Source organism: Heterocephalus glaber, unplaced genomic scaffold, assembly GCF_053883595.1.
Source record: "Heterocephalus glaber isolate CG9 unplaced genomic scaffold, H.glaber_assembly_v1.0 deba00001608, whole genome shotgun sequence".
NCBI classification, from domain to species: Eukaryota; Metazoa; Chordata; class Mammalia; order Rodentia; family Bathyergidae; genus Heterocephalus; species Heterocephalus glaber.
The window spans coordinates 949,680-962,761 of record NW_028258379.1 but is presented as its reverse complement, the minus strand read 5'-3'; the positions used below and the strand labels follow the sequence as shown (position 1 = coordinate 962,761).

The window sequence follows — 13,082 nt, the reverse complement described above, 5'->3', positions numbered from 1 at the left end:
AGACAATGAATATTCAGTGTAAAGCCATCATATTTACGAACACTTCAAAGATATGGTTTGCAATACAAAGGTATTAGATTTTATTATCATACCTAGAGTTAGCAAAATCCGTCTGACAATACCAGCCCTCAGAAGCTTTGCTTGCTTCCCTAGGAATACAGTCACAGTTAGCACATCCTTTGGATAGAAAGGGTTTCGGAAAATTCCCAAGATAAAGACACTTTGAATTTCTCTAAGTATCCACAGTATTATAAGTAATAGCATCAAAATGTAGCCAACTACAGCCTGGGAACTGCTTTTAGAAATTTGTGAGAATCCTGCGAAGTGATGCAGCAGACTAGCTTCTAAGAGAGCCAAGACTAACACAATGACATGCAAGAGGAACTCTTTCCACAGAAACTGCCTTTCCAAAGCCCTGGGTGAAGTCTGAGCTTTGGTTTCTACTCTGTTTCTGGTCATGCTGTGTTTGAAGACAAAATTTGGATCACTTAGGTTAAGACTCAGTAAGAACCCAAGTCCAGTCATGAAAAGAACCACACCAACAGTGCTTGGAATAAAATATGATGTTACAGCTGTTCCAGTGGAAATGATGAACATTACTAACAACCTGTAGAGGAAAGAAAAAACAAGATTTACTTGAAACGAAAAGTGTTCTCTAAGAGGAACTTACATATTACAATGATATTTTTTAAATTACCGTAGGTGTGTTGACATAGATGAGCCTCCAAGGCCAAACTCTAAAACCTGCTCCATTGCCCATAAGAAAAGAGCATCAGGTGGGGGCAGAGTCCCAAATGCCCACAGGAAGGGTAAAAATATAAACAAGATGTGCAAAATCTGATTCATATGCTGGAGAGCTGGTGTATTTTTGATAAGCCTACAAGTAAAAGATGACATTTAAATCATACAGAATATAAAGAAGATCTTTCCAAGAAAAAATAAAACAAAACCACACATGCCCCCCAAAATAAAGAACACAGAGAAAGTTCTAGTCCTGATTTGTAAACGTGCTATACATATTGTGACCACCGTCACTCCCCTAAACCAGCAACCGTCTCTACTCAATTGTGAACAAGTTTAGCATTTAGAGAAAGAAAATACAGATTCAAACAGGCAAATAAGAATTAATTAAAAGCCATCAATGAATAGTAATAAAATTGAATGCAGGCATGTGTAAAGCTAAACAACTGAGGCCAGAGCAAAAGTATTTCTCCTTTAAATCTAATCTCATTGGCTGAGATCTACCAATGATTCTGTACAGTTTAGAACTTCATAATTTAAAACTGCAAGTCACTGTGGAAAAACCAAGCCTCAGGAACATTCATATATTAGTAGTTTGCACAGGAGAAAGCTCTTCTCTTCTTCTCTCCTCTACTGTTCTGCTCTGACTCAGCATCTGAAGTCAGCATACTTAATATCTATAGGTGGCAATTCAGGTTATGACCAAATCTCTGTGGGTTATCCTGGAAACATAACTAGCATATATTCTATGTTGTACAGGGAATGGCATGGTTTGAGAACACCAAGTTGCATAACAACATTTCCTAACAAAGTAGGAGCTGCCTCTCCCTTAAGTGGAAAAACTGATACTTGATACAGCACTTGAAATGAAATAACATTATTAAACTAAATAATAATTCAATAAACATTGAAAGCATAGTAAAATAAACATTATGAACAATTTACAAAATTTTTAGAATACAGCTAAGCAAACATTATATCCAGAGACTAACAAGGTCAGGGTACATATGGACAAGTAAACACTTTCAAAAGACAAAACTAAAGTTCAAAAATTATAGCCCAATTGTACAGTACTTGAATTGGTGGGCTGCTAGGTATGAATCAAGTCAAGGAAAAAAACAACTTCTGCAGTGTTAACCCACTTGAGTCCACGTTCACAGTCCAAAAGCAAAAAGGATAGCACCTATCTGCATAATAATGATACAAAGCATGTCTGCTCACAGAGATGCTAGGCCTATGCCAGCTAGTTCACTGCATCATACTGTAGGTAGGACCTTCAAATTGCTATTAAGAGGACAATTAATGGAACACAGGTTAACAATGTAATGAGAAATTAAGAGGACAGCATTTTCCACAGTATTATTTTAAAATAAAACTCGTACCATTCCAGTAAAGAACCACTCAATAAAAAAGAAAATCAGGTCAAGGAAAACATGCAGATTTCTAGTTTTTTTTTTTTTTTTTTTAAGACAACACTCCTCTTGCAAACATACTCAAGGATATTGTGTATGAGTAGAAGGTGTACTCTGAAAATTAATCTCATCAAAATTTGATCCTCTTCTAAATTTTTTTAAAATTTAAGCAGCAGGACAGTATATACAAGGATATGATAAATAATATTCTGTATATATAACTCAGCCCCAAATAGATGATTATTCCTGTTAATTTTTATATGGAAATACATTTAAATCTAAAGTTTCTGGAAATGTAACAGAAATTTTTTAGGGTAATCTAGTGTCTGTTTAGGAAAAAAAAATTTTTTTTTTAACCAAACAACTATAAAAATGTTTCCAATTCTGCACACTGAGATGCAATGCCATGAAGATGTTCAGTACAGAGGCTAAGAGGATGTAAATGTACATTACTCATTCTGTCTCTGAGCTCAGCGCTGCAGATTTCATGTTTCTTTGATAACTGCACAGTCATTCACATTGTTAACGGACAACTGTGCTGTGTAGAATAAAGAATAAAGAAAAAAATTACTGTACTATGGGTACAGTAATAACTCTTCAGCTTTCACATCCTCTGACATAAAACTAGGAAACAATTTGATACTTCTGACAACTGTCCAGAGTTGAAGAGTACATGAATTTCATATATTTGGCTGTATTATCATACCTATTGTGTAAGGATCATCTCAATTCTTTATTATTTTGCTATTTATAAGGTAAATTATTATTAAAAAGAAATGAGAGGTTATTTTCCTACATAAGCCTGTCATTTCTTCCTCAAAAACAGATGTGGGGACAGCCTTTCACTTTTCTTTTAGTCATAATAAAAAAAAAAATCTAGGGCCGGGGATTTAGCTCAGTGGTTTCGCCACCTGCTGCGCAAGTGCAAGGACCAGAGTTCGATCCCCAGTACCAAAAAAAAAGTCTGTAATTATCAAAGTTTGTTTATTTATTTTTGTTACTGGGAATTGAACTCGGCCTCGCCCTTGTCAGGGAGGCACTGTGCTGCTGAGCTACATTCCCAGCTATCAAACTTTAAACATTAAAATAATATATTAAATCCAGGATGAACTTAGTAAGAAACTTATGCAATTTCATTAAGAAATAAGTAATGCAGGCCAGGGATTTAGCTCAGTGGTTCTACCACTTGCCTCACAAGTGCAAGGTCCTGAGTTCAATTACCAGTACCAAAAAAAAAAGAAATAAGTAATGCAGAAAGTCAAGGCATCTAAATTAACTGTCTGACCTTTTAAATAAAACTAAAGAATTTAGAATACCATTTTAGATGCAAAAATGTACTACAGCAGATATATAATTTCTCATTTAAAAATTAACAATAACTGAAGAATCTGTATTCTGAAAAAAAACTTACAAAAACTTAAATCTTTAAAAAAGAATCGTATTTATACATACACCTAAACATAATTTTACTACCTTTTCAAAATCAAGCATTTAATTGTAATGTACATTAATAAATCATGGTGAAATTAAGAAACCAACTGTAGATGAATTTCTTATGAATATTCCCCTTACATATTTGATTATGTGAAGAACTACAAGGCTCCTACATGGTCCCCTGGTCCACAAATGTAGCACAAGTAGAGATTAGAACTTAAGAAATAGTGAACATATACTCAAGAAGAGGTCACCTTTTATACACAAAATAAATATTTTAACATGTCTTAGCTTGTGCTACCATAACAAAATATGGTACACTGAGTGGTTTAAACAACAGAAATTTATTTCTCACAATTCTGGAGGCTGGAAGTACAAGATGAGGGTGCCAGCATGGTCAGTGTCTGGTGAGGGCCCTCTTCTTAGTTTACACATGGCTGCCTTGTTGCTGAGTTTTCACATGGCAGAGAGAGATCAAGCTATCATGGGTCTTTTCTTATAAGGGAACTAATGCCATCACACCAGGATCCCACTTTCATGACCTAATCACCTCTCAAAGGTCCTTTCTTTGTGCCTTCCACAGTAGAATCCGGGAGGATACAATTCAGTCTATGGCATTTTGTCACTGCCCTGCCCCAAACTCCAAGGTTCTTCACAGATTCTAGCATTAACTCTACAGTCATCTATCACCTCAGTCAGATAGGAGTGAGACTCACAGTCCATCCTGAGGCAAAATCCTCTCCAGCTGTGAACCTGTGAAACTAGGTAAATACTGTATTGTACTTCCAAAATATAGTACAGTTACGGTGCAGGAACAGGAGAAACATCCTCTATAAAAGGAAAAAAAGAGAGCAATGGGTCCAAGAAGTCCAAAACCTAGCAAAAAAAAAAAATTGCATTCGATCTTAAGGCTGAGGAATAATGCCTTTTGCTTGTGTACTCTGTCCTCTAGGATCTTGGAGTGGCACTGCTACCTCTACAGCTCGAGTCACCCCCACAGCTCTGGGAAGTGGTCTTGCCTCTGAAGCTTAAGGTGGAGGTCAGGAGACCTACTGAAACTGAGGTGGTGGCCCAGATGACCTCTCATCTCACCTTGGGCATCATTTTTCTTTATCTTGAAGATTTGCCTCCAAATCTATCATCCTGTCCTGTCAAATCCAAGAAGTTCAACAGTCCTCCTTTTTATCACATCTCCAACATTTTCATTTCAAAGGGGCAGTGTTTCCACTCACATAATCCCTTAAGCACTTTATTAAGCAATAGCCCAGCAACACTCTGGGTGTTCTCATCAGAATATTCTTTCTTATGTTTGTTTTACAAAATGGATAGGTTGGGAATTTTACAAATTTTCAAGTTCCAGTTGCTTTTTTTTTTTTTTTTTTTACAATTTCTTCTTCATCTCTCCCTTTTGCATTTAGGAATCAAGGTGTTTCATCAACATTTTGCTTCAAAATTTCCTTAAATATCCAAATTTATCACCTTAAGTTCTGTCTGCTACAAAACATTAGAACACAGTTTAGCCAAGTTCTTTACCACTTTATAACAGAAGTTACCTTTCTTCCAGTAGTTAATAATATGTTCCTCAGTTCCATCTGAGATGTTATCAGAATTAGTTGTACCTTCTCTATTTCTAGCATGTATGCCCAAACTCTTTCACTCTACCCATTACCTAGTCACAAAGCCACTTCCACATTTTTAGGCATCTGTTGCAGTGTCCAATCTCTCTGTACTAAAATCTTAGCTTGGGCTGACATAACAAAACACCAAAACTGGGTGACTTATTTTCTCACACTTCTGGAGGCTGAAAGTTCATAGTCAGACTGCCAGTATGGTCAGGTTTTGGTGAGGGCCCTCTTCTGAGGTTACAGGTGGCTGCCTTCTTGCTGTGTCTTCACATGGTGGATAAAGAGAGATCACATTCTCTTGTTTCTCTTATAAGGGCATATGAATCCCAACAGACTACAGCCCCACCTTCAAGACCAAATTATCTCCCAAAAGGTTCATCTCCAAGTAACATCACATGGAGTTTAGGGGTTCAGCAGAAGAATTTGGCAGTGGGGTCAAAGAAGCACAAACATTCAGTTCATAACATGCCTGTACATTTCTACCTGGACACTAACCTGGGTAACAGAAAGCTGCAATCTACAGAAACAGAAAAAGAAAAGTCAGATTTAGAAAAGCACAAAAAATTTGTTATGCAACAGTTTGGATAATTGTGTTAAGTATCTTTTGAAAGATTTTCTATTTTTTCTTCTATAACTACTTTAAAAATCAATATTCTGTTACCATAAAAATATCAGAAGTAATTTTTTATTCATCTTAATTCACTCAATCTGTATGTAACATATACATTTTAAATTATTTCCATCTATCCAGGAAAGAAAGTTCTATTTCTTTTCACAGGTTTAGCCAGGTTATCTTAAAGATTTTCAAAGCTCTTTATTTAAAGTGATGTACAGGATTGAAAAATTGCTCATTTATCTTTTTTTTTTTTTTTTGGTACCAGGAATTGAACTTGAGTCCTTGCGCTTGCAAAGCAGGCAGCTAAACCACTGAGCTAAATCCCTGGCCTGGCTCATTTATCTTAAAAAGGGCAATTATTTTTACTCTTCAATAAGATTTAACTATTGCTTTAAGTATGAATATATCAGAGATTGGTCCTAAAAGATGAATCATCAAAATAACCTATTATCCAATGACTTGGTCATCACGATTTTTAATCCACAAATTCGTTTTAAAAACACTAAGAAGAGTTCTTACCAGATACGCTTACAAACAAAGACAGTTATGAAGTATTTGGTAGGTTCTTTTTTTACCTGTGTGCAAGGTCCACAGAAACAAAGAAAAAAATATAAAGAGGTCTCATGAGAGGAGTGATTTCATAAGTGTCCTGGGTTTGGAAAGCTGCAGTCTCTGTAGGTGTGTTTACAATTAATGAATATTCTCCTATACACAGTGTTATCCATCCAAAGATAAACAGTGTAACAGTGCCTCCTGTACAGCCATATAGCCAGGTTATTCTACTTGGGAGCAGATACCACGTTCCAAGACCACACACCAATCCAGCAAGAACAGAATGAAAAACTGTATTGGCTATATATTTCTTGCCCGGAATTAGAAATCTGACAGTCTCAGCACTAGCACAACTTGTAAATTCATGCTCATCTTCTTCTGCTAAGATATCTCTGGTTAATATTCTTTCCACTGTCACTGATTTGGTTTTAGCCTTTATGCTTGTGAACTGGATGACAAGTGCAGCAACAAGCATCAGACCACCTGAAAGTGCTGCTGTATAATAGTCTTCTAGAATGCCTAGTTGATACAAAACTGTTCCTATTCCACCCAAAACCCATGGCATCAGAAAAAGGATAATTTGATTCACATATATGTAAGGAGGGGCACAATAGCCTAATTTGAGTCGAGGGCCTCCAAGAATAGTTTGTGGAAGGCGCTTCAGAAAGAAGTCCTGTTTGTAATCATTCAGCAGAGGCACATCTGGACTCATCCTTCTCACTGGAGTATTCCGACAGTCATATCCTTTTCAGAAACCAGTCGTCTCTAAGAGAAAGGAAAAGAAGTCACTATTTGAAAATATCATACTTGAACCAGGAAGAAAAAAACCCCCTACATTTCTATTTTATCTCCTTAGTTCTTCTTTTGTTCGGGGTGGGGGTGGGGTACCAGGGATCAAACTCGGGCGAAACCACTGAGCTAAATCCCCGACCCTCCCCTTAGTTCTTGAGCAGGACTTCTAACTTTACTGCTGTGGCTAACAAACACTTGGCGCTAAGTTGATTTTTTAAAAATCAAAATAAATTTGCAAAGTTATTTTTTTAAATGATATTCTTTATTAATTTACCTACAACTCCGTATTTGAAATTAGATCTTAACTCAATATTTTTAGATTGTGAGGCCAAAGGCTCAAAACGTTAGTACTACCCCCAATTGAAATGTGCCAGTAGTTTGGACATTTCTCAGTTGAGTTTTTGTTGTTTGACTTTTTTTACAAGGGTCAGCAAGTGTTTCCTCCAAATGTTCTCAGAGTAAATATGTTAAGCTTTGTTATAATGATCCTATCTTGCTGCTGTAGCACAAAAGTGGCCACAGACCATACAATACGTAAATTAACATGATGGTTATATTTCAATAAAACTTTACATTTATCCAAATGGGATATAAGCCAGATTTAGCTTGAGGGCCATCATTCGCCAACCCCCGCACTATAAATGAGGAATATTATTTATAATTCCCTTAAGTTGAAATGGAAATAAAAGTGGAAAAACAAATACTAAGTATTATCTGTATCACTTAATAGTAAATTTAGGATTTTCCCACAATTTAAAAAATAAATCCTGGTAATACACGTAGCAATTCAATAAAAATCCATATAACCATTTGCAGATCAATGAGTAGTAAGAACAATAAACTGAAACTTAAAAGATTTTAGGTGCCAGAATAAGTGCTTATTTTTATTAGCTGTGTTACCAGAAGTAACTTAATAATTCAATTTTTAAGACTTTCTGTTGGCAGTTTCCAGAATCTACTAGAACTGAGGAAGAATGAACAGGACCTATATATCCCTTAGTGTAGATTATCTTCATTTAAGGACCACAAAAATCTTAGTTATCAAGTAAATGGTTCTCTTTAAGAATAAAGTGAAAGTTGGACCGGAGATTTAGCTCAGTGGTTCCGCCACCTGCCTTGCAAGCGCAAGGTCCCAAGTTCAATCCCTAGCACCAAAAAAAAAAAAAAAAAAAAAAAAGAAAAGAATAAAGTGTAGATTAAGAAGTTTGAAGAGAAGCTTCAGAAACATGAGGGGAAATTGGGATGGTGATGTAAGTTATTTCAACAGGATTTTAAAAAACCAAAATGGCTAAAGGATTCAAATTCATTTGTACAAAGAATATTTCATTGAAGGAGTCTATGGTCAAAGAAGTTTGAGAAACTGTACAGTAGACTGTCATCTTCATGAGTCACAAGGGTTATAAGCAAACCAATGACTGACCTCTTTGAAATTAAAAAACATAACCACAATCCTGCTTAAAATGTATTATTTGAGTTTTCAAAACTTATTTGACCATGGAACCCATTTTTCTCATGATATATAATTGCTGCCATCCGCAGAGCTAGGGTCCGAAGCCAGGGAGAGCAGTGGGAGATGAGGAAAAGATGCCGAGACCAAGATTACTCTTAGCCGGGACCAAGCGTAACCATAGCTCATAGCGAGCTAATGGCCGGCTGGAGCACCACGGACTCTTTATTTATAGTGGAAGGCAAACAGGAAGAGAAGGCGGGGCAAATAGTGCTACGTGGCCTACTCGGCCTAGGCAGTATGTAGTGACTGTTTCGTGATTGGGGCATGCAGGAAAGGAACAGGGAAGGATACAAGGTAACTAAGGTAACTGTCTCCCAGGGCCGTGTCATCCAGCGTCTAAAATATGAGTCAAACGGACACAGTCTGTTTAATCTGTGGAGGAGAAAGGGAGCAGGGAAGAGACGAAGGACCATCTTCAGGCTCGGCCCGTGGTATATAATAAACAGAGCATATAAACTACTGACTTATGTAAACTATTTTGAGAAATATTGGCCTGGATTTTAGTCTGGATCTTAAATAGTTAGGTGAGAGAACTGAGAGGGTATTCCAGTCAAGGAGAAATGTCATGTACAAGGACAAGATGAGGGGAATCTGACAGGTAGTAATTATATCAGACTTAAAAATTAAAGTATAGGACCGGGGATTTAGCTCAATGGTTTCACTGCCTGCTGCACAAGCGCAAGGACCCGAGTTCAATCCCTGGTACCAAAAAAAAAAAAAAAAATTAAAGTATATTTTTTCTAGTATCTTAAGGATATTAAGAAAACGAGGACCAATTTATTTATTTATTTATTTATTTATTTTCTTGTAGAATATCTTTTATTTCTGGGCATAAATTATTGAATGATACAAAATACATTTTGACACATGAACATTTCTGACAATAAAATAAGGTTGATTATTGAATGATGAATTATCTTCATTTATGTTCTTTAGATTAGGGAGCATGGGTAACTTAAAAATAAGCAAATTACCTTACTTTAATAATATTTGACATAGACTTATAACAAGAGGAGAAAGTTAACAGTTTAAAGAGATAATAAGGCCAGAGATTTAGCTCAGTGGTTCCGGCACCTGCCTCAAAAGTGCAAGGTCCCAGGTTTGATCCCTGGTACCAAAAAAAAAAAAGATAATAAAGCAAAAGCCTGCCTATTATGTTATTAAAAATAGATTCATGAATTGCTACTTTTAGTTAATATTTATTATTTACTTTGTGCTTGGAATGGTTCTAAGCATTTTACTTGTGTTATCTCATTTGATGCACAAAGCAACCTTGTGAGGTAGTTTTATTATCATCATCATTATCATCCCCATTTTAAGAGGAGAAAGTTGAGGCACAAAGAGATAGGTAGTTTGACCATGGTCACCCATTGAGAGGTGGTGGGGTTAGGATTTGAACCTAGGCAGACTGACAAAACACCTGAGATTAAATTAAAGTAGAAAGGTCAGGCATTAAAAATGGGTAGGCTTCTTGTTTACAATTCATATAATTATAGACCCACAGGATAAAAAGTCACCTTGGAATATCATTATAATATTTGAAATTAGTAATTCTGCTTCTTTGCCTTGGCATATGTTTTGATAATTAAGACAGTTTTTACAGGGCCAGGGATTTTGCTCAGTGGTTCCACTGCCTGCCTCGAAAGCACAAGGACCCGGTTCGATCCCCGGTACCAAAAAAAAAAAAAAACGACAGTTTTTACAAATAAATGCAGAAACAAACCAAGGATAAGACATGGACAAGAATAACAGTCCTACCATATGTTTGGTTTAATATTTGCTTGTGCATAGAAAGCTTTTATCAGTTAAATAAGGCCTAAATGTGACAAGATTTTTGGTTTTATTATTTAAATTTCCACCTTATTCCAGGTTATTTTCCCAAATGGGAGAGAACATACTTCACTGTTCCTACTTACATATGTAGGAAATAGCCTGATAAATTATACATATATGTGTATGTATAAATTAGAAGCTACTTGCAAATTTCAAGTATATTTTGTGATTTATGCTTATAAATATCTTTTTAAATTCCTATGATAATTACACAAAAAATGATTTTTTTTCTTGAAAACATCAAGGACCAATTTTTTTTAGCAATTCATTGTTACAACAAAGACAAAAATAATAAACTGCTATCATCTGTCTTAATTTTAATTATAGATCTTGGAATATTTAAAAGTTTAATAATTTTTATATTTCCTTTGCAAAAAACAACCTATATTTATATAGAGAAATTTTTTAAATGCTAACTTGGATTACTTGCATAGAAAATAAAATAACTAAAACTTATTCCCTGAGGTGAGAATTTGGCATATGCTTCTGGAAAGAATTCCTGAATGGATTTATATGGCTTCTACCTCTAGCACTTTGAAATGAAAAACAGCTTTGAGACTCAGGAAACAAAAGCTGTGAAAAGACAGCTTGAGGGGGTAGAGATGGCACCACCACACTGACTCAGCCCATATGCTTTCTTCAGATGCCACTCTGAAAGTAGGCCAACAAAACAGATACAGAGATGCTGCTTTATTTAGGGTTAGAATATGAGTCATGATTCTTCTGTATTACGAACAGGGTAAGAAAGAGATCAAATTGGCAATCTAATGGGAGAGAATTCTTAAGATATTAAAACTAACTCAAAAATCATATGTAACAGACTAAAAATCCCTTTAAAAAACAGAACAAAAAGTGACAGGTTTTAAAAATTATTATTCTAAATAAATAGTTCTCTAAGTTCAGCAACAATAAATGAATAAGTTCCTGGAAACAAGTTTTAGCAACTGCCTCATTTTTTTGTTCAACAGTTACTTTTCTAAAAAATCTGTATTATTCTTTAGATAGTACGCATTCACCCATGCTCCTAAAATGTATTTTAGAAAATTTCAAAGGAAATATATTAAAGTTTTATCTTTGCAAGCATCACTCAATTTACTAATTTTGAACACAAAAAAATTTGGAAAAGAAAAAATTAGCCCACACCTCAGTACTAAAAACCCATATGAAACATTCTCACATTTTAGTACCAGAGCAGTTCTGAAAAGTGTGTATATGTGTCTTCTTGTTGTTTTGTGTCTTTTTACAGCAAAGTGCAAACTGTTGAGGGTACCAGAAGGAGTCCACAGACAAGAATGACCAATACAATTCTGAAAAGACTATGGGATCTCTTATCTAAAGGCCACATTGTGAACCAAAAGCAAAATTCTTAAAGGGCTTTTTAAAAGGCATTTGATGATTAAACATGAAAAGTATTATTTCATGTTTTGGTTTACAAATTGTGTGGTAAGCACTTTGTCCACCCACCAAAGAAAGGAAAATCTACCCAAGCATCTAAAAAGAAAATTTTAAAAGGGACAAACACATCACATCTTTTTTGGATCTACAAACTGGTATTTATTAATATTCAAGAATTCTGGGGGGGCAGTCTTTAAAGTTTTTGTAAGGCCACAGGACTTGGTCTGCAGAGAAAATTACAGGATGAGAAGAGACTGGTAAGCACAAAGGAACTCTTGCAGGAATGCCAATGCCTCACAAGTGTCAGCTGGTTCTGTATTTCACCCTTCCCAGTGTACACCGCCAGAGTGTAAAGTAACAGCCTTCCATTACTCACGGACAACTCTGAAACATTTCTGTTCCTATTCCAGTCCACTCTCTCACACCTCACACATCCACTATAAATTAACCTGATTGAAAAGCTTTTCTATCAAAATCAAGTATGTGAGTGGAGTTTGCTACTCATGTGAATTACTAGAAATAATTTTTTAAAAAACACAGAGAATGGGGCCGAGGATTGAGCGCAGTGGTTTCATTGCCTGCTGTACAAGTGCAAGGACTGGAGTTCGATCCCCGGTACCAAAAAAAAAAAAAAAATCCACAGAGAATGAGTGATATTAAGTGACTTAACTAGGATACAAATGTCAGTTAGTGACAGACTGAATTTTTGAATCATACCAAGACAGTGCCTAATAATTTATTTTGAGGTTAGAAAGGGTTCTTCAAGGAAAGGTAGATCTGAGAGGAATCTACCAAGTGTCAAAATGAAAAGCTTCTGGTAGCAGCATGAGGACACTGGCACTAGTACTTTTTGATAAGACAGGCAGAAAAAACTAAAAGATCTTCACCATCAAGAAAATTAAAGCATTGTATATAGAATGGGAGAAAATTTCTGCAAATCAGAGATCAGAGACATGTATCTAGAATATATTAAAAGTTCTTATAATTCATAAAAAACCCTCAATTTTAAAAAAATGGACAAAGGATCTGAATAGGTATTTCTCTGAAGATGATATGTAAGTAGCTAATAAGCCTAGGGAATGAAGCTCAGCATTAATATTCATTAGGGAAAAGAAAATCAAAATCATAGATACCATTTCAAATCTCCAACAAGTTAAAACAAAAAAGACAGA

General features: G+C 35.5%; 1 protein-coding gene across 5 annotated transcripts in view; it reads right to left on the bottom strand.

The window, feature by feature from the left end:
* Nucleotides 1-13,082, bottom strand: part of Pcnx4 (pecanex 4) — a 50,763-nt gene that overhangs the window by 35,462 nt on the left and 2,219 nt on the right. The window contains exons 1-4 of one of the 5 annotated variants that reach the window (XM_087195204.1): nucleotides 6,404-6,581; nucleotides 3,943-5,729; nucleotides 698-877; nucleotides 93-607 (exon numbers count right to left, since the gene is read on the bottom strand). In XM_087195204.1, coding sequence (XP_087051330.1) covers nucleotides 93-607; nucleotides 698-877; nucleotides 3,943-4,022 — 775 coding nt within the window. In that variant the 5' untranslated portion in view covers nucleotides 4,023-5,729; nucleotides 6,404-6,581. Of the gene's footprint in view, nucleotides 1-92; nucleotides 608-697; nucleotides 878-3,942; nucleotides 7,146-13,082 lie in introns of those variants that run through there. The other 4 variants (XM_087195206.1, XM_087195203.1, XM_087195205.1 and 1 more) reach the window with 4 other exon arrangements.